General features: G+C 36.7%; 1 protein-coding gene across 6 annotated transcripts in view; it reads left to right on the top strand.

Moving 5' to 3' along the window:
* The window catches only part of DISP1 (dispatched RND transporter family member 1), a 265,708-nt gene that overhangs the window by 183,457 nt on the left and 63,181 nt on the right, over nt 1-19,070 (top strand). For all 6 annotated transcript variants that reach the window (XM_072647748.1, XM_072647749.1, XM_072647746.1 and 3 more), the window contains one exon: nt 11,826-12,325. In XM_072647748.1, coding sequence (XP_072503849.1) covers nt 11,841-12,325 — 485 coding nt within the window. In that variant the 5' untranslated portion in view covers nt 11,826-11,840. The remainder of the gene's footprint in view (nt 1-11,825; nt 12,326-19,070) is intronic.

Genomic DNA, 19,070 nt, shown 5'->3' with positions numbered 1-19,070 from the left:
ATTTAATATAAGTGAATGTAGAATTCTAGAACTTCAAAGTCAAAACAAAAAAAATCACCACATAACACTTCAGCAATCTTTAAGACCAAATAAAATTTTTCACTAAAATTGTATGGAAAATAGTAAATGGTGCCACAAGTTCTAATTGAAATAATGTCATTCATGCTTTATGCAGCCTTTCTTTTCAGCATTTATTTCTTTCCTTTCAGGGAAAGACAATGTCCTCAATGTGCAAATGGGTTGTGCTTCCATAGCTCATCGATAAATAAGTTCTTTTTCTCATAGAACAATGTATGCAAGGCCCCTAAATCCTATTGAATTTACAATGTAACCTATTTTCTTTAACTTTTAAAATTTTTTTTGAAATGTTTCACTTCAAGAAAAATATAAAATATTTTAAAAGAAAAATGACACGTCTTAAATTTAATACTTTATTTTAAATTTGTGAGGTTTTACCACATTGAAATTTTGATGACACAATATTGTGTCACATAACTGTATAGTATTATATTGTAAACCAGTTATTACACAAACTTATTCCTGCTGATGCATCCTGGACTTCCCAACAATATTCAACATGCTCCCTGCCGGTACTTACTTGTTAAGACCTGTTGGTGGACTTGACCATTGATCATTATAACTTGCATTTTGTGTTTATTTGGAAAATGATGTAATGACTGCAACTTTAACTGTTATACAACAGAAGAAACAGGTGCAAATGGTTTTTCAGAATGTTTTTATCTTTTCTTCTTTCCTTATGCTTCCACTGCCTCCTTATTTTTAGTCAACATCCCCCAGTTGCACCCAAGGCTACTACTGCCCCCCAGAGGCTGATATCACCCACTTAGGGAACCTATTGGAAAGAGTGCTGGATTTGGAGTTAGATGACCTATGACCTTGGACTAGTCATGAAATCTTTCTAAGTCTTAGTTCCTCTTCTATGAAATGAATAGTTTGGACAGAAAGATCTCTTCTAGATCTAAATTTTTGATTGCATGATGCTTGGGAAAAAAATGAAGCTATGAATTTCTTGTCTATTTTTATAGAAAATGTTTTTGAGATAGCATGGCAGGAGGAGGTACAAAGCTTTAAGATTTTAATAGAAAACGGTTAATCGCTTAATCCACTTCCCAGGCAAGTAGTTTCAGGTGGAAAGAAAAGACAAGGAAAGCTTCAATCAAAATAACAACAACAAACAATAATGATAAGAATTAGAGGACAAGCTCGGTGAACTTACAGTGTTACTGAGAAACCCCTACTGCCAGCGGCTGCCCCTGCACAGCGCTCAGGCTGTTAGCTTACTTTTTATTCACAGGAGCCCCAGAGCTTAGTCTTCTACAAATAGGGAGGGCAAATGTGGTATGTTTGTGTGTCTGCCCTACCCACAGAACCACAGCAAATGGAGGGTCTCTCTACTAGCAGACACTAGGAAAGGCTAGAACAGGGGTTTGAGACCACATCTGACCCTGGAGGTCCTCAAGTGTGGCCCTGTGACCGAATCCAAATTTCACAGAAAACATCCTTTTATTAAGGGAATTTGTTGTGTGAAGTTTGGATTCAGTCAAAGGGTCATACTTGAGGATCTAGAGAACCCTGGGCTAGAAAATGCATCCCAGTTCTCCAAATTACCAGAAAGAGTAAAGCATCTATCCACATCCAGAGAAAGAATTTTGGAGTCTGAATGCAGATAGAAGCACATTATTTGCTCTCCTTTTTTTGGTGGTTTTGTTTTTTTCTTTCTTGTGGTTCCTCCCATTAGTTTTAATTCTTCTTTACATCATGACTAATGTGAAAATATGTTTCATATGAATGTATGAATAGAGCCTATATCAGATTGCATGCTATCTTGGAGAGGGAGGAGGAGAGGAAGGGGGAGAAAATTTACAATTCAAAATCTTATAGAAGTGAATGTTGAAAACTAAAAACAAATCAAGTAATTATACAAAAAATAAAATTTAAATAAATAGCGAGGCGTCCCTGAAAGAACAGAAGTGCTTCAGAAGGAACGCGAAGTGAAAAAGAAAGAATCTGAAGGAGAGGGAAATCTCAACTGATGGCAGGAGGGTGGAAGGTCAGAGAAGGAAACACAGAAACACAGAATGGACAAGGACCAGTGAACCTGTGAAGCTATTTAATAGCAATGAAACGCTTTCATTGAGATGGAAGTTGTACTATGTGAGGACAAAACAACTTCTTGTGCCCCAGGAAATCTACAGGTACTGCCAGAAGAGAAGAGACCAAGTCATGGGGTACTGAGATGGCAGGTGTTATTGATCTGACCTCTCCCCCACCCATTTCATCTTATTCCTCATACCCATTTTTAAAGGGAAAATAGATAGGTAAAGAGATCTATAACAGTAGATCCAACACAACAGTATTGGAAAAAAGATAAATGCTGTGAAATGAGGTGACTCTTGAGAAGAGCAAGAAGAAAATGATTGTTCCCATAAGGAACAATTTTATTTCCTTATTTGGAAATATCTTTTTAGTAGATGTTTAATTTTATTTAACTAATTAAATTAATTTCTTGCTTTTTGTTTATGAAACAGTCAGGTTTTAGAATTTGATCATTATATTTTGAAGCAATCAGTATCCTATAACAACAAAATTCATTGCTTTTTAAAAGTTTTGTACAATGTGGTACACGTATGGAAAACATTTTATTGATATTTTTAATTGACTGTTATCTGTTTCTAACCAATAAAGAGCCTCAGGAAAAGAAGATACCTCCTATAATTATCTTAAGAAATGTAGAATTCAAGATCAGTAATGAGAGACAGTATATCTTTAAGAATATCTTTAGTATGAGTCTTCAAACAAAATTTTTCATGAATAATTTGCTGTAAGTCCTATGGGAGGAAACTGAAATTTGAATAGCATTTTTTAAAAATCTCAGCAGAGGGCAGGGTGGAGCCAAGATGGTGGAGTAGAAAGATGCATATACTCTAGAGCTTCCCCCACAGCCCACAAAATACCTGTAAAAAATGACTCTCAACAAATTCTAGAGCTGTAGAAGTCACAGAACAACAGAGTGAAAGAGGTTTCTAGCCAAAGGTAACCTGGAAGGCTGATAGGAAAGGTCTGTCTCACAGGACACTGAGCAGAGCAGAACCCAGCCCTGGCTGCACTGCACTGGGAGGAACAGGACTTGAACAGGCCTCCAGGGCAGAATTCTCAGCAGGGAGGGTCCCAGATCCCTCAACCCACAAGCAACAAAGAAAGTTCCAAAGAAAGTGGGAGGGCTTTCCCAGCTTGGAGAGGGGGGAACAGGGTTCCCCCAACACTGGCCCCACGCGGTTGTAGCAGCAGGCAGCAGGTGGCTACATGGAAGCAGCCTGGCTCCATTGTCCAGGCAGCTCAGCTTAAAGCCTCTGGTGGAATTGAGCAGCTGATCTGAACCTCAGCCCTCAGTGGCAGCCTCACCCCCAACCAAAAGCCCTGGAGATGAGCAGCTGATCTGAATCTCAGCCTTGAGTATGGTACTGGGGAGAGGAATAGCGCTAGGACCCTCCTCTTTGACAAAAGATTCAGAAGTCAAGTAACTGGCTGGGAAAATGCCCAAAAAAAGGGAAAAAAAAATAAGACCATAGAAGGTTACTTACTTGAAGAACAGGTGTGTCCTTCCATCCTTTCAGATGAGGAAGAACTAGGCATACTATCAGAGGAAGTCAAGGCCTCTGCCTTCAGTAACTCCAAAATGAATATAAAATGGGCTCAGACCATAGAAGAACTTGAAAAGCGTGTAACCAGCCTGCTAAAGGAGAACCAAAAAAACTGCTGAGGAAAATAACACCTTTAAAAAGAGGCTAACTCACCTGGAAAAAAAGGTCCAAAAAGCCAATGAAGAGGAGGCTTTAAAAAGCAGAATTAGCCAAATGGAAAAGAAGGTTCAAAAGTTCACTGAATAAAATAGTTCTTTAAAAAAGAGAATCAAGTTCAGGGAAGCTAATGACTATGAGATAAACCAAGAAGTTAGAAAACAATACCAAAAGTTTGAAAAAATAGAAGATAATGTGAAACAACTCATTGGAAAAACAACTGACCTGGAAAATAGATCCAGGAGAGACAATTTAAAAATTATGGGACTACCTGAAAGCCAGGATCAGAAAAAGAGCCTAGACATTATCTTCCATGAAATTATCAAGGAAAACTGCCCTGATATTCTAGAACCAGAGGACAAAATAAATAATGAAAGAATCCACAGATCACCTCCTGAAAGAGACCCGAAAAGAGAAACTCCTAGGAATATCATGACTAAATTTCAGAGTTCCTAGGTCAAAGAGAAAATATTGCTAGCAGCTAGAAAGAAACAATTCAAGTATAGTGGAAATACAATCAGGATAACACAGGATCTGGCAGCTTCTACATTAAGGGATCGAAGGGCTTGGAATAGGATGTTCCAGAAGTCAAAGGAACTGGGTTTAAAACCAAGAATCACTTACCCAGCAAAACTGAGTAAAATACTTCAAGGGAATAAATGGTCATTCAATGATTAGGGGACTTTGAAGCATTCATGATGAAAAGACCAGAACTGAATTGAAAATTTGACTTTCAATCATGAGTGAAGAGAAGCATGTTTCCCTAAACATAAACAGGAAAGAAAAATCATAAAAGACTTTCTAAAGTAGAACTGTTTTGCATTCCTACATGGAAAGATAATATTTGTAACTCTTGAGACTTTTCTCAGTATTTGGGTAGGTGGAGGGATTACACACACACACACACACACACACACACACACACACACACACATACACGCATGTAGACAGAGAGTACAGGTTGAGTTGAATCAGAAGAGATGATATCCATAAAAAAAATAAAATAAAAATTAAGGGGTGAGGGAAGAAAATACTCGGAGGAGAAAGGGAGAAATGGAATGGGGCAGACTATAACTCATAAAAGAGATAAGAAAAATCTTGTTCAATGGAGGAGAAAAGGGAGAAGTTAAGAGGGGAAAATTGAAGCTTACTCTCTTCACGTATGACTTGAGGGAATAATATGTTCACTAAATTTGATATGAAAATCTATCTTACACTACAGGAAAGTAGGGGAGGAGGGGACATGTGGGGTGAGGGAGATGATAGAAGGGAGTACAAATGGGAGAAGGGAGTAACTAGAAGTAAACACTTTTGGGAAGGGACAAGGTCAAATGAGAGAATAAAAAGATGTGGGGAACAGGGTAGGATAGAGGGCAATATAGTTAATATTACACAATATGATTATTTTGGAAGTCTTTTGCAAAATGACACATATATAGCTGAATTGAATTGCTTGCCTTCTCAGTGGGGATGGGTAGGGAGGGAGGGAGGGAGAGAAGTTGGAATTCATAATATTAGAAATAATGTTGAGAATTGTTATTGCACGTAACTGGGAAATAAGAAACACAGGTAATGGGGTATAGAAATTTATCTTGCCCTACAAGAAGAGAGAAAATGGGGATAAGGGAAGGGTGGGGTGTGATAGAAGGGAGGGTACATTGAGGGAAGGGGTAATCAGAACGCAATGTATTATGGGGTGGGGAGAGGGAAGAGATGGGGAGAAAACTTGGAACTCAAAATTTTGTGGAAATGAATGTTGAAATCTAAAAATAAATAAATACAATAAAAAAGAGAAAGAAAAATACTTGTTTAGGTGAATAATTGGAGGGAGAGGGGTGGAGAACAACTCAAGCAAAGAACAAGGAAGCTTTTTTCTCAGGTCTCACTTCATAGTGACCCTTCACCACTGAAAAAACCCTCACTTTATTGGTTTAGAGCCTCATGGTCATTACTGGAGCAAGAAATAGTTGCTCATACAAATATATTTTAATATAAAACTGAATTGTATCATTATTGATATACTTCTTGCAAATAAAAAGTCAAGACTGATTGATAGGAAGAAAATTCTTCTGAAGATTTTTTTTCTCAGCTGTTTCCCTAACCTTGCATCTTATACATCTTATGTATCTTCAATATCTATACTGATTTGTATATGAAAATTTTCCAGTAAACTGTTCATTAATTAAAAAATAACTCTCAGCAGAAACCTGATGTTCGGGTCACATTGATCATATATTATTTTTCTTTTTTTTTTCTTTTTTTTTATTTTTCTATCCATCAACTTTTTAACTGTTCTACTCTATAAAAAGCAATAAGAATAACTTTTGATGTCAGTTAGAGTCATCAATTGCTACCCTATGAATAGTATTGTTAAAATAACCTGGCATGCAGACAGATTTGTCTAGCTCTGCACTTATAGGATTTATCTTTCTATTTAATATTAAGTTTGAATTGAAATAGGAGGTACATGTAGAGCCGTGAATTTACTCAGTCATTTATGAAAGCAATTTAGAACCCCCCAAAATTTACTAAACTGCATATACCCTTTGACCTAGTAATACCATTATTAGGTCTGTGCTCCAAAGATATTAAAGAAAAAGGAAAAGGATTCATATATACAAAAAGAAAAATTATAGCATCTCATTTTGTGCTGGGAAAAACTTGAAACTAAGGTAGTCCCTTTTATTTGAAATGATTGAATAAATTATGGCATATGAATGTAACAGAATATTAAGGCTCTAAGAAACAAGAGAGGAAACAGTATTAGAGAAACCTGGGAAAACTTGCCTGAACTAATGCAGAGTAAAGTGAATAGAACTAGGAGAACAATTTACAATAACAACAACATGGTAAAAATGAAAGGCTTCAAAAGACTTAAGAACTCTAGTCAATGAAATGACTAACTATGATTCCAGAGGTCTGAGTAGACAAAGAACACTACCCATCTCTTGACAAAAAAGATGATGGACTAAATATATAGAATATATTTTTGGACATAGCCAACATGGAAATTTGTATTGCTTGACTTAATTTGTTACAGGAGTTTTGTTTTATCTCTCTCTTCTTTTTTTCATTTTCTTGGGTATGGACTGGGAGGAAGAAGGGAAAGAAAATAAATGCTTGTTAATCAAGAGAAAAAAGCAATTTAAAAAAATGGGGGTGTGGTTTGCGGTGGAGAAATCTAGATTACTTCTTAATAACTATTCAACTATCTAATTCATTGAGCAACACCTGTTTTTTAATGGTGCTGTGATCATTTGGGTACAGATCCACATATATCCTTCAACACTGGATTTAGCCATTTGGAGCAAACAAATTGTCATTGACCTAGTCTTAGTTTTTGCATTTCACCTGGAATTTCAGGTCTCTTATTAACCCAACACAGATGACAACTCACTCTTCTATAGGTGTCCATCCCTTTGTTTTGTCTCCTGAGACTTCTTAAGGTGTTGATGATGTCATAGAATAAGTGAAATTACTTCTCTCTGTATTGTTCTTGTCAAGCCAACCCTATTACTTTACCTATAATGTTGATATGTAGTATCTTAGCATCTTTTACATTGTTGTTTGTTGTAAACTCCTGACTCCAAAGACAACAGCTATGAAGCTGCCTGGGGTTTCTTTCAGGTGCCTGTTCCCCAGGAACTTTATAAGTTAAGTAATTTGGTTTGCTATCACGTGAGTTAAAATAATATCATTAGCAAGAATTACAAAATGATGATTAGACAAGCTCCAATTAATCCAGTCACAATATGTTAAGATGTATTGAGATAATCAGTGATATATCATTGTTTAGATCTGTTATCTTGGAGTTTACTGTCTAGATTTCTTTTTTTTTCTCTTCTTTTTTATTCTGTCATTTTAAAAAACTGTACCTTAAACCCAAATCACTCTGGCTGTCACTGATTGGTCAACAATAGGTCCCAGCCCAAGCCTCACTTGGTCACTCTTTGGGTTTTGTGACTCAAAGTGAGTATAAATAGCAGTTGTTTCTGTTTTGACTGAAAATCCTGCGAGTCTTTCCCTCCCTAATTGGGCATATAGTATAGACAAAATAAAATGTTAACTGTATTCAGTTTTTCTTACTAAAAAGATTCAGAATTAGCCTGATTAATCATTACTCAAAAAGTGAGTAGATCCTGTTTGAAATGGTTATATTATGAAAGGCATCTGAGAGCTATTAAAAAACTCAACTTAATATATAGTTCTTTGGTTGTTATTAGGCAACATCTTCCTGTATTGTTATTTTCATTCTGACTCATTACTTGGTAATCATACAAAACATGGATCACAAAACAATTATTGACCAGAAAGAAACCTTGCAATCCAAAATTGTCAAAGCACGTAGGACATAAAAATGCTAGTTGAAAAGGTGAAATTTGAGATTTGAGCTCACTGACTTTTGATATTTTAATATTGGCATATTATATTCGTGAAAGGCAGGAAATTCTTTCAAATATCTTGCTTTAGAAACTTATCACATTTTAAGCCAGAACTTAAAGAAGAGTTTTGTTTTGGCAAGTTATATACCTTATTACCCTGAGGAAAACAAGTTATTTAAACACAAATTTTTAAAAAAAGTTACTCATTTTCTTTTCCAAATTGATTTTAAATTCTTTCCAACTATCTATCTTTATACACATAGCAAAATGGTAGTATTTGCTGACTTCTATCAAGTCTGACCTTGTATACTTACTAGTTGCGTGACCTTGTGTAAGCCACTTAACCTCCGTCTGCCTCAGTTTCCTCATCTGTATAGTTAGATAATAATAGCACATACCTGGAAAGGTTGTGAGTATCACATGAGATAATATTTGTAAACACTTTGCAAACCTTAAAACATTGTATAAATACTAGCTATTGTTGTTTTTATTATTATTATTTCATAGCCTTTATTCCCCCCTCTTTTTCTCTGGCATACCTCTTTCCTGCCCACTGTGTTATAGCATATGTAGTCAACCATTTTAAAGACTAAAACATTTTTTTAAACTACCAAGCAAATTGTGTACATATTATGTAAATTACAGGCATGTTATGTTTTGGCACAGATTTAAATCATTAACTAGTTTAGTTTATGTGCTCTTTTTTTCCCCACTCATCCCTACCTTTGCTCTGGGTCAACTGATTGGCACATAAATTAAACTAGAGCACTAGACCTGGAATCAAGAAGACTTATTCAAATCTTCTAACCTTATACTCTTAATAGTTGTGTGACCCTGGACAAATCACTTAACCTCTCTCTGCCTCAGTCTCTTCATCTGTAAAATAACTTCTTAAGGTTATTGTGAGGATCAAAAAAAGATACATTTAGGAAAGCTCTTTTCAAACCTTAAGGTGCTACATAAATGTAATTATTGTTAATTATAGTAAACAATTAAAGGATATAAACAGTTCTCAAAAGAATTTTAAGGTATTAACAACCAAATGAAAGAATGCTTCAAATCATTAATGATAAGGGAAATGCAAATCAAAACAACCCTAGTGTTTCATCTTACAACATTTAAATTGGCAAAGATGGCAAAAGATAAGAATAGTTAGTTTTGGAAGGGTTATGGGAAGATAGGCCCATTAAGTAGACATTAGGGGGAACTGTAATCAGTGTAACCATTTTGGAAACCATTTTGTATGGAATGATGCAAATAAAGTGACTAAAATGCTTATGTATTTTGTCCCTGAGATTCCATTACTGGGCTAACATCCTAGGGAAGCCAGAGATAAGTATAAAGGATCCACATACACCAAAATATTTATGGCAGCACTATTTTTGTGATGGCAAAGAATTAGAAACAAAGTAGATACCCATTGATTAGGGACTGGCTGAATAAATTTTGGTACTTGAATGTAATGGAATATTACTATGCTGTAAAAATGATAAATATGATGAATCCAAAGAAACATGGAAAGATCTACATGAACTAATGCAGAGCTGAAGTAAGCAGAGCAAAGAAAACTATATATATACAACTACAACCATATAAATGGAAAGAACAACCACACACGTACAAAAATCAAAAGTGAATGTTGCAGAATTAGAAAGAACAAGAATAACTTGAGAAAGGAGATATGAGATGATGTCTCCAACCCACTACTCTTGAATAACTGTAGGAGGTCTATGTGCATTGTTGTACATTGCCCATCTCTTTGGACTTTGTCAGTGTATTAATTGGTTGTGTTTATTTCCCCCCCCTCTTTTTCTTTTCTTTTTTAAAATTAAAAAAATTTAAAAAAATATAGTTTGTGATGAGGCAGCTCTCTGGGAGGAGTAGGGAAAGGATACTGGGGAAAACTGTGGTGATGTAAAAAACAAAAGACATGAGTAAAAACTTAAAGAAACATGATATTGAAACAAAGTTCACATTTTAATACAATGATTATATGTCCTCTTCCGCTAAGTATCCACATTGCATATCAGAGTTTTAATGCCCTATTCCAGGAGCATATTTGCTAGCATACTTTGCTGGCGTTCTGTGCTCAGAAGCTTTTGGCTTATGTAGTCTACAGATGTGCAAAGTCTGAAATAAAATCTTCTCTATGGGAAATTCATATTTGTTCAAATTATCATGGATGCAAACTGAAAAGAAGAAATATATTCCAGCATTTCCCATAGGGCTTCCCCCACATATTAAAATGAAATCAAGAAAAGTTCAATTCCAATTTGTAAGCCTGGGAGTTCAGAAAGTTTTATTCTGAAAACTGAGTCTCTGTCAACCAAAAGAAATTCAATGAAGCTGCTACTTTGCTTGGTTTAATTTCTTTCTTTAGCCTTCAGATTTGGATCAGGAGACCAAGAGCACCACTTTCCCACTTTTTCCTATAGTTTTCTGCTGTAAATTAGTTTTACAGTGACTTGTTGATTAAACTTGATCAGACCACTAAGAATTTTGTCGACTATTTTAGAGACTTCTGGTAACAGTAGAGCTGAAAAAATCATGAATTTGCTTAAAACTTTAAAAAATTCTGCATATAGATTATTTTTTTCCTCTCACATCTATAAGACTTTGTGCATTTCTCCTAGAAAATAAATAAAATGATTTGTGTCTGACTAATGCTGGCATAGCATATCTCCTCTTCATTTTTCTCAGAGTAATAATCCTCAGTTTTTCCCCAAAGATTCTTTTTTAGCTATCAAACATTTATTTTTAATCCATCCCACCTGCACTCCCTGCCTCCCTCCCCCCACTGACTTTTACACCTGGTGGTTCATTTGCCATATTCCTTGGCTTAATATGTTGATTATTTCTTTTTGTTACCCTATTTTTAGGGCTTCATTTACTTAGAAACAGATTCAAACTTTAAGATGTTTACTAAAATATCCAGCCTTGCAGGCGCATAAACACCCCACAGACTTTCAGCACCTAGTGTAGTACCTGGTCCATAATGGGTGCTTAATAAATGCTTGATGATTGATTAATTCCAGGATGAGAACGTGCAACAAAATTGCCCTTCAGCCACAAAACACTCAGTTTTTTTTGTGTTATTTCATAAATGTTCAGGTGCTCATCCAAGCTAGGTGTAGGTAGGATCAGGGATAAGGAGAAGGGAGGAAGAGATGAGAGAAGAAGAATTGAGGAGGGAGCAGTATGACCATGGAGATCAAGTAGTTTACATCAAGGAAGTGCTTATGGTGTTGGTGAGAAGAGTAGGGTAATTTGTTAATGAATTATGCTTAACTTTACATCTGTTTTCTATTATTGCTTTGCAGTGTATTTAATTTCTACAATACTATTTTAAAATATAGAAGTCTTCCCAAGCAATTAATTTTGCTTATTTTAAACTAGATTGTAGGGTTCTTGAAGGTAAGGACTATGTTCTATTTATTTTTATATCTTTCCAAAACCCAGCACAGTGCCTTGTATAGAAAGCTCACCTAGCCAATGTCTGTTGAATGAATCGTTGCTTCTGTTACGTTTGTTGTTTTATGTCCTTAAATGAATTTAAATTTTTGCCTATCCTTCCAGCATACGTATTTCTGAACAAGGACTCATTTTACTTTGTTTTCTTTCATAGCAAAGAAGTTGGAGCATGGCTATGAGCAGTGGAAACAACGATTTCATGGTTCTGAGCAATAGTGACATTATGTCGAACTCCAGTACGCTTACATCTTGTGATGGAGACATTGCAATCCAACAGCACCCATCCAAAGAGGCACCCAGAACAAAAGTGAGTCCAAATGGATGCCTCCAAGTTAATGGCACAATTAAACCTTCTTTTCTGCCTTTAGACAACCAAAGAACCCCCCAGATGTTATCACAATGCTGCCATCCTTGCCCATACCATCATTCTTTGAATAACCATAGCAGTCACCAAGAGTGCCATTCCCAAGCTGGTACTGTGGCCTCGTGTTGCATGCAGCCACACTCAGAGTATTCTGCATCTTTATGTCAAAACCATTCACCTGTATATCAGACTGCCTGCTGTCTTCAGCCCTCTCCATCATTCTGCCTGCATCATCAGTGGCCTGACCATTTTCAACATCAGCCTGTGCAGCAACATATAACCAACCTAAGGTGAGTGCTATGAATGTTTTGATGGTTCTTTGGCATTCAGCTAATTGTGTGTATGCAAGTGTGTGCATGAGCATGTGCGTGTGTGCGTATCTGTCCTGCTTGTGCTTATGTCCCAATAAAGATGAGGAAAAGTATAAATGTCGAATCTATATAGAGAATGCAAAGCATTACATTTTACTTTTTACATTACTTTTATTAGTTTTGTTTTCTGTTGACCATGAGAATTTCTATTTTGTTTAAAACTCATTATAAGAAAGATTTATGTAGTGCAGTTAGATTGAGCTTGTCTTTTTCTTCTAGATTATAGTATTTATTTTAGGCAGCTGTTTATCCTAACTGGAAGAAATGCAATTCTTTCAAATAATTTTTTTAAGCTGTCAAAATTATTTAGAGGAGGAGAATCACCTTTCAGTTTAAATAACTTGTAACTAGAGACTACAGGAGAGAGAGGGCGGTTTGGGGACTGTAGGTTGGGCTACTCTGGACACTGACCAGGACTCACAGATATTAGGTTAAGGAACCTTGAACTGTGTGTTTGTCCTTTGTTGCCGAAGAAGACCATGCCGTCAGAGAAATGATGACATGACTTGCACTTGACTTTGTTTTGAGTGAGGGAGGGCTGTGCAGGTCACCAGCCTCACTTCTCCTCCAGAGCCATCTGAATCCAGTGACCAGATATTCATCAGGATGACTGGAGATGACCCAGGATGAGGCAATTGGGATTAAGTGACTTGCCCAAGGTCACACAGCTAGTGAGTGTCAAGTGTCTGAGGTGAGATTTGAACTCAGGTCCTCCTGACTCCTGCTCTGGTACTCTGTCCACTGCACCATCTAGCAGCCCACCGTGAACTGTAAAAATTATTTGGAAGAAAGATACTGCTGTCATGCAGGATGCTTCACAAACTAGTACCAGCTTGCTAATGATGCTTATCCTTGTGGATGTCACCCAATCTTGTAACTTCCTGTTTAGTATCCGTTCAAATTATTGTTGTTGTAATGACCTTATTTCAAACTTGTACTGGACATTATATTCCTTTTCTGTCCTTGATTTCTCATCAAGGCATTTTGGTTTTGTATAGTGTTAAACTGTTACTTTCATAACTGATACATACATCCAGCTGTGTGTTTGTAGGGGCTGATTAGTTATAATGATACAGTGTAGACTATAGAGCATTTTCAGATCCATGAGATTTAAAGGTGCTAGGAAAATATGAGTCAGCATGGGGGAGCCCTTAATTTGTTTCCACTTTCTGTGTGTGTGTGTGTTTGTGGATACACCTGAAGTGTGGTAACACATTTTGCAAATACCAGGTATTTTGTAAAGGCCAAATTGAGACAGAGATGGAGAGAGAGAAATATGAGAGAGAGAGAGAGCGAGAGGAAGATGGAGAGGGAGAGGGAGAGAGAGGGAGAGTTGAAAAAGCAGCAGGAGAAACTAACCTGTTAATTAGAGCCAGACCTAGAAAGTACATAACAAAACTTTTTTATCTTTTCATCAGGTTTTGAAAGTATTTGAGGCTATTTGTTCTTTAATTTTAAAAAGTTGATCTGAAAGTATTTACATATTTGCTTCTCTGATTGTTTACCTTATATGTATGATTTGGAAATATTGTAATTATGAAGCTTATAAAACTGTTGAAGATTCTAGTTTTTTTTTCTTGCAGCTTCTTACTTGTTCAGTCTTAAGTTGTTAGAAGTTTCATTCTAAAAGATGCCATTGTGTGAATAAAAAGTCAACCAGCATTTGTTAAAAAGAGGTAATATCATGTTTTGAAGCTAATGCCCTTTTAAAGAACTTTGTATAACATCTTAAATCTTTGGGCAAGTCACCAGTTCTTTCAGTATGGTGGACTGTGTCAAGTTTTTCCAGCTTTAGGCCTAGCATTTGTCAATGATCTAATTTTAAAGGAATGAGAACCTGACATAAGCTTTTAAGTTTACTGGTATTTTTAAAGAGAGATTGAAAAATACCACGTTTCTACAAGCAAAGTCTCAACAAACTGTGGAGAGTAAAATGTGGGGACAATCTTTCCATGACCTTAGAATCTGGACTTTTGGATAAAAAGCATATGCATCAGAAAAGAATTATATATCACCTCTATTTTAGAGATACTATCAGAGAATTTGTTAAATGAACTCATGTGTGTATATGTAACAGTGTTAGGGAAAAACTATGACTTTTGGGACACCCTATATACTAACATAAAAATTGCTAGTAACTTTCATAATTACTAATTCCACGAGAGGTAGAGTGCCATGCCACAGGAAAACAGGGCTTGGGGGGCACTCAGAAAGCTCTTGAGTATTGGAGAAGTAGGAGAGATGACAGTAACAGTATAATAAATAATTGTAACAGTAATACTAATAACTGACATTTTATAGAACACCATGAGACAAAATGCTTTACATACATATCTCATTTGAGTCTCCCAACAACCTTGTGAGATAGGCACTCTAGGTATCATTAACCCTGTTAACCCCAGTAAGATTAAATGACTTGCCCAAGGTCACTCTGATTTGAAACCAAGACACTCCCACTCCAGCTCCAGGACTCTCTTTGTTGTGCCACTGCTATTATTGTTATTCAGTTGTGTCTGATTCTGTGTGACACCACAAATAGAGGAGAGTGGGGAGGACGAAGGAGAGAGAGAGACAGAGGGAGAAAGAATAAGAGAAAATACAATAACAATGGGTTGTGGTGGTTTGGGAGAAGAAAAGGAAATGGAACTTGAATTGGACCTTGAAGAATGAACAGGAATTAGGTAGCGAGAGATCATGAGAAGAGTGCTGTACACGAATGAAGGAAGATGGGAATTAGCATCTAGAGTAGGGGTAGGGAACCTGCAGCCTGGAGGCCACATGTGGCCCTCTGAGTCCTCAAGTGCAGCCCTTTGACTGAATCCAAACTTCACAGAACAAATCCCCTTAATAAAAGGATTTGTTCTGTAAAACTTGGACTCGGTCAAAAGGCTTCACCAAGGACCTAGGAGGCCACATGTGACCTTGAGGCCTCAGGTTCCCCACCCGATCTAGAGGACAAGTATTAGAACAGTTTGACACAGATTTAGAGTAGGATAATAGTGGGAGATAATATTTTCCATCCTAACTCCACATCTAAAACCCTGTATTGTCTGGTTCTCTAAAAGACTACATGGCCATATTCTTTATTCTGCAATGAGATAGAAAATATTTCTCTGGAACCAGTCATATTGCTTTTGGCTTTGCTGAAATAAGTCATAAATGATCCAATTGAGGCTTTCTTGTTGCTGTATTAAGGTGAAAGGGTAATAGTATTATTGTTCAAATTATTATGGAATTTTCCATCCAAAAATAGCATTTCAGTTTTCTTACCCAAACTATACTAACTTTTTAATTTGGTGTTGCAAATATTCTTGATTGCAGCACCCTTACCTTTCCCATAAAAGGTACCTGGTAATGTAACTAACTCATTATCATGCTAGGAAACCTGTGATATTTTTGGGTACTTGCCAAAGAGACACTTTTCTACAAATGTGATTTCTTAGACAGATGGTCACCTGGGATGCCTTCTGTGGCATACTAGTGGAACTGGAGCCATAAAGCTTTAAGATTGCTTTGGTTAGAGACCCAGAGGACTTTAGACCTAGCTCAGCCAATATCTACTTCCCCTGCTGCCTCTCTGTACATAGTGGTCATAGTTATTGCTATGTTTCTTTTCAACCTGTTTTTGATCACTTTCACTTTTTATTGCTATTTTAATTTCAGAGTCAGTATTCCCAAGCTTTTCCCTTTTTCATCAGTTGGTCTATGTGCTGGACTTTTTTCTCTTAAAAGTCAGAAATGTGAATTTTTTTGTTTATTTTTAAAGGAAAAATTGTTAGTATTTAGGAGTTCTACCCTTTAATATGTTATCCAGGCATGAAATGGTAGTAAAGCTAAAGACTTCTTCTGAGAATGTACAGTTCAGCAGCTCCACAAGTCTCCTATAGCATTATCTCACTTTGCTTCATACTTCTATCAGTCTATCACAATCTAACCTTTCCTGTTGCCCTAAAACCTATATTATTCTATTTCACCATAGTCCTCTAAGCATTAGTATCAGCATTTCCAGAAAGGCTATGAGGTCTGCTCTTTTTCCAACACATGAGGCACAATGCAAACTCTTCTGATATTAAGGCTATATAGAGAGAACTGAAGTTCTCAACTTCTAAGGTTGAGAATAATCATTTACAGTAAGCACTTTCCCACATATGGAAATAACAGAAGTTTTGGTGTCAAAGATTTTGGGAGTTTTAGGGAAATACTGGAAAATGAGGGCATAATACAGCATAACTACCAGAAAAACTTATGCTCACTTAGACTGCATAAGAGAGGCAAGGTGCCTGGAAATTATGAGTGTTCCACTTGCCTCAAAGGGGTAGAATGAAGAGCTGGGATTGGAAATGCAAAGCGACAGAATGTGCTGACTTTCAAACAGCACCGTCCAAAAGTCGAATGGGATGTTTTTGAAGATAGTGGGTCATATATAGGGTACGTGTGTGTGTGTGTGTGTGTGTGTGTGTGTGTGTGTGTGACCGACCTCAGATCTGTTCCAAGACAGATATTTACTGGGGTTGGAGTAGTCCTATTTAAGCTGAAAAAGAATTCTGCTCTGGGCCACACTTCCTTTAGCATTTGATCACAAAGCAGCCATTTTCCCTTACTGGAAGCAGCCTGAAGTTCTCCCTCTCCTCTTTCCTCCATCTTCCTACTCCCCAGTAAATAAACTAGCAACTGCTTTGGGGTGAATTATAGCTAGAGGGAAAAATGTTTCCATCTAAACCAAGAAAAAAGAACCTATAGCATTGAAGGGATATTTGACCACACTCTACTTTTTCTCTTTGTATTCTTTCTTTCTTCTTCCCCTCTTTGTTTTCTTATATTTTTATCCTTTACTTCTCTTCTTCTTCAATTCTTCATTCTCTCCTGCTGAGACCCAGCAGTACCTTTGAGCAATGCTTAACTATGGGTTAATAATTATGTGATTGTATTTCTTTATATCCTTATGCAAACTGCCATACCCCATAGGGGAAAACAAGTGGAGAAGCCTAGAGGAGTTGTGAGTCAGTTTTTTCGTTCTTTTTCTTCTTTATCCCCTGGAGAAGGTTAGGGAGGAATTAGATTCCATTGATATAGGTTACTTTCAGGTGAGGAATGCCCCTCTACCAATGCAGATCAACATCTTCTCTGTAATTTTTACTCTTATAGAGTTATCTAGAGTACTTGAGAGGTTAAGTGACTTGTCCAGGGTCACTCAGCCATTTCTGTCAGAGGCAGGACTTGAACCTATGTCTTTTGGCTTTGAGGATGGGTCTCTACTACTGGTAGCTCTGTCTTTCATCTTATCCCTAAATTGCCAAAAATTAAAAAAAATTTAAGAGGATATTCATTTTTCTTTGGGGAACATAGGGATGTAGGATAATGTAGTTGAGTTTTTGTTATTGTTTAGTTGTTCAGGTGTGTCCGACTCTTTGTGACTCCATGGACCATAGAATGCCAGGCCCTTCTACCCTCTGCTGTCTCTCAAAGTCTGTCCAAGCTCGTGTTTATTGTTTCCATGACCCTATCTATCCATCTCATTCTCTGCCATCCCCTTTTCTTTTTGCTTCCAGTCTTTCCCCACAACAGGTTCTTTTCCAGTGAGTCTCATCTTCTCATTATGTGGGCAAAGTATTTAAGCTCTAGCTTCAGCTGTTCACTTCCAGTGAATAGCCTGAATTAATTTCTTTTTGACTGATTTGATCTCCTTACTGTCCAAGGGACTCTTAAAAGTCTTCTCCTATGGATATTTCTCTCTAGCACCAAAGTCCATGAACCATTTTTCTTGTGAATCCTCCAAGGAATTTTGGGCAAGTGTCCAACGTGATATTCTCCTCATGAGGGTTCATTTTAGGAGAATTTTTGTAGTCTTGATTTCAGTGAAAGTAGTTTTATTTTTATAGACCTTAAAAACAGACAAAATTAATAAGAAGTGATAGTGTTTGTAAACTTTAAAAAAATGTTCCAGGCTTTACTTGCCAAGGAAGTCAATTGACAGTCAACTGGAATGGATACTTTTCTTAAAAATTAATATTCTCTTAGAGACTTTTCCCTTACAATCATAAATTAGTAGACTTAAGAGTCTGCTGAATCTCATATTCTGTGTTGCACAGTATATAATACACTTTCAGATTGCTGATCTTAATTGGCTTTGACCTTAATCACAAGTCTTGCTCTCAAGAAAAACCCCAAACCCAAAGCACTGCTTCATAAAATTGAGTGGTTAAATCATTGTGAATTGTAGACAGATGCATTCTTTAGCTATCCTTCTTCCCTTTCCATTTTACTGCAAGTTACTTGGCAGATGTCTAAGAATGAGGGAGAAAGTTTGAGTAGTTCAAGGGTTTTGGGGGTTTTTTTAAGCCCTTTTAAGGAGGAGTGGGAGCATCTGCCAAAGAGTGAGGCATAAAGGCAAAACATTGCTATGGAACCGTTCCATCTCTGATTCCAGGAAAAGGGTAATTGTTATCAAGGGTACTCTACTCTCTCTCTCTGGAGCCTTGCTCAGTTGCTGCTCGGTGTAAATACAAAGAAGGAATAGAGCTTAACCTTTGGAGGATGACTTTTCTTGCTGCAGTATTTCAAATAATTTTGATTAAAATATGGCCACATAGAAGCGGTTTTTGCCTTTTAGAAAAGCCACACATTTAAATGTGAGCAGGTAATGAAAAAAAGAATTGGAGAACAT

This window comes from Notamacropus eugenii, chromosome 2 (assembly GCF_028372415.1).
Source record: "Notamacropus eugenii isolate mMacEug1 chromosome 2, mMacEug1.pri_v2, whole genome shotgun sequence".
NCBI classification, from domain to species: domain Eukaryota; kingdom Metazoa; phylum Chordata; class Mammalia; order Diprotodontia; family Macropodidae; genus Notamacropus; species Notamacropus eugenii.
The sequence above is the reverse complement of the archived record's forward strand: the minus strand, read 5'-3'. Positions and strand labels throughout refer to the sequence as shown.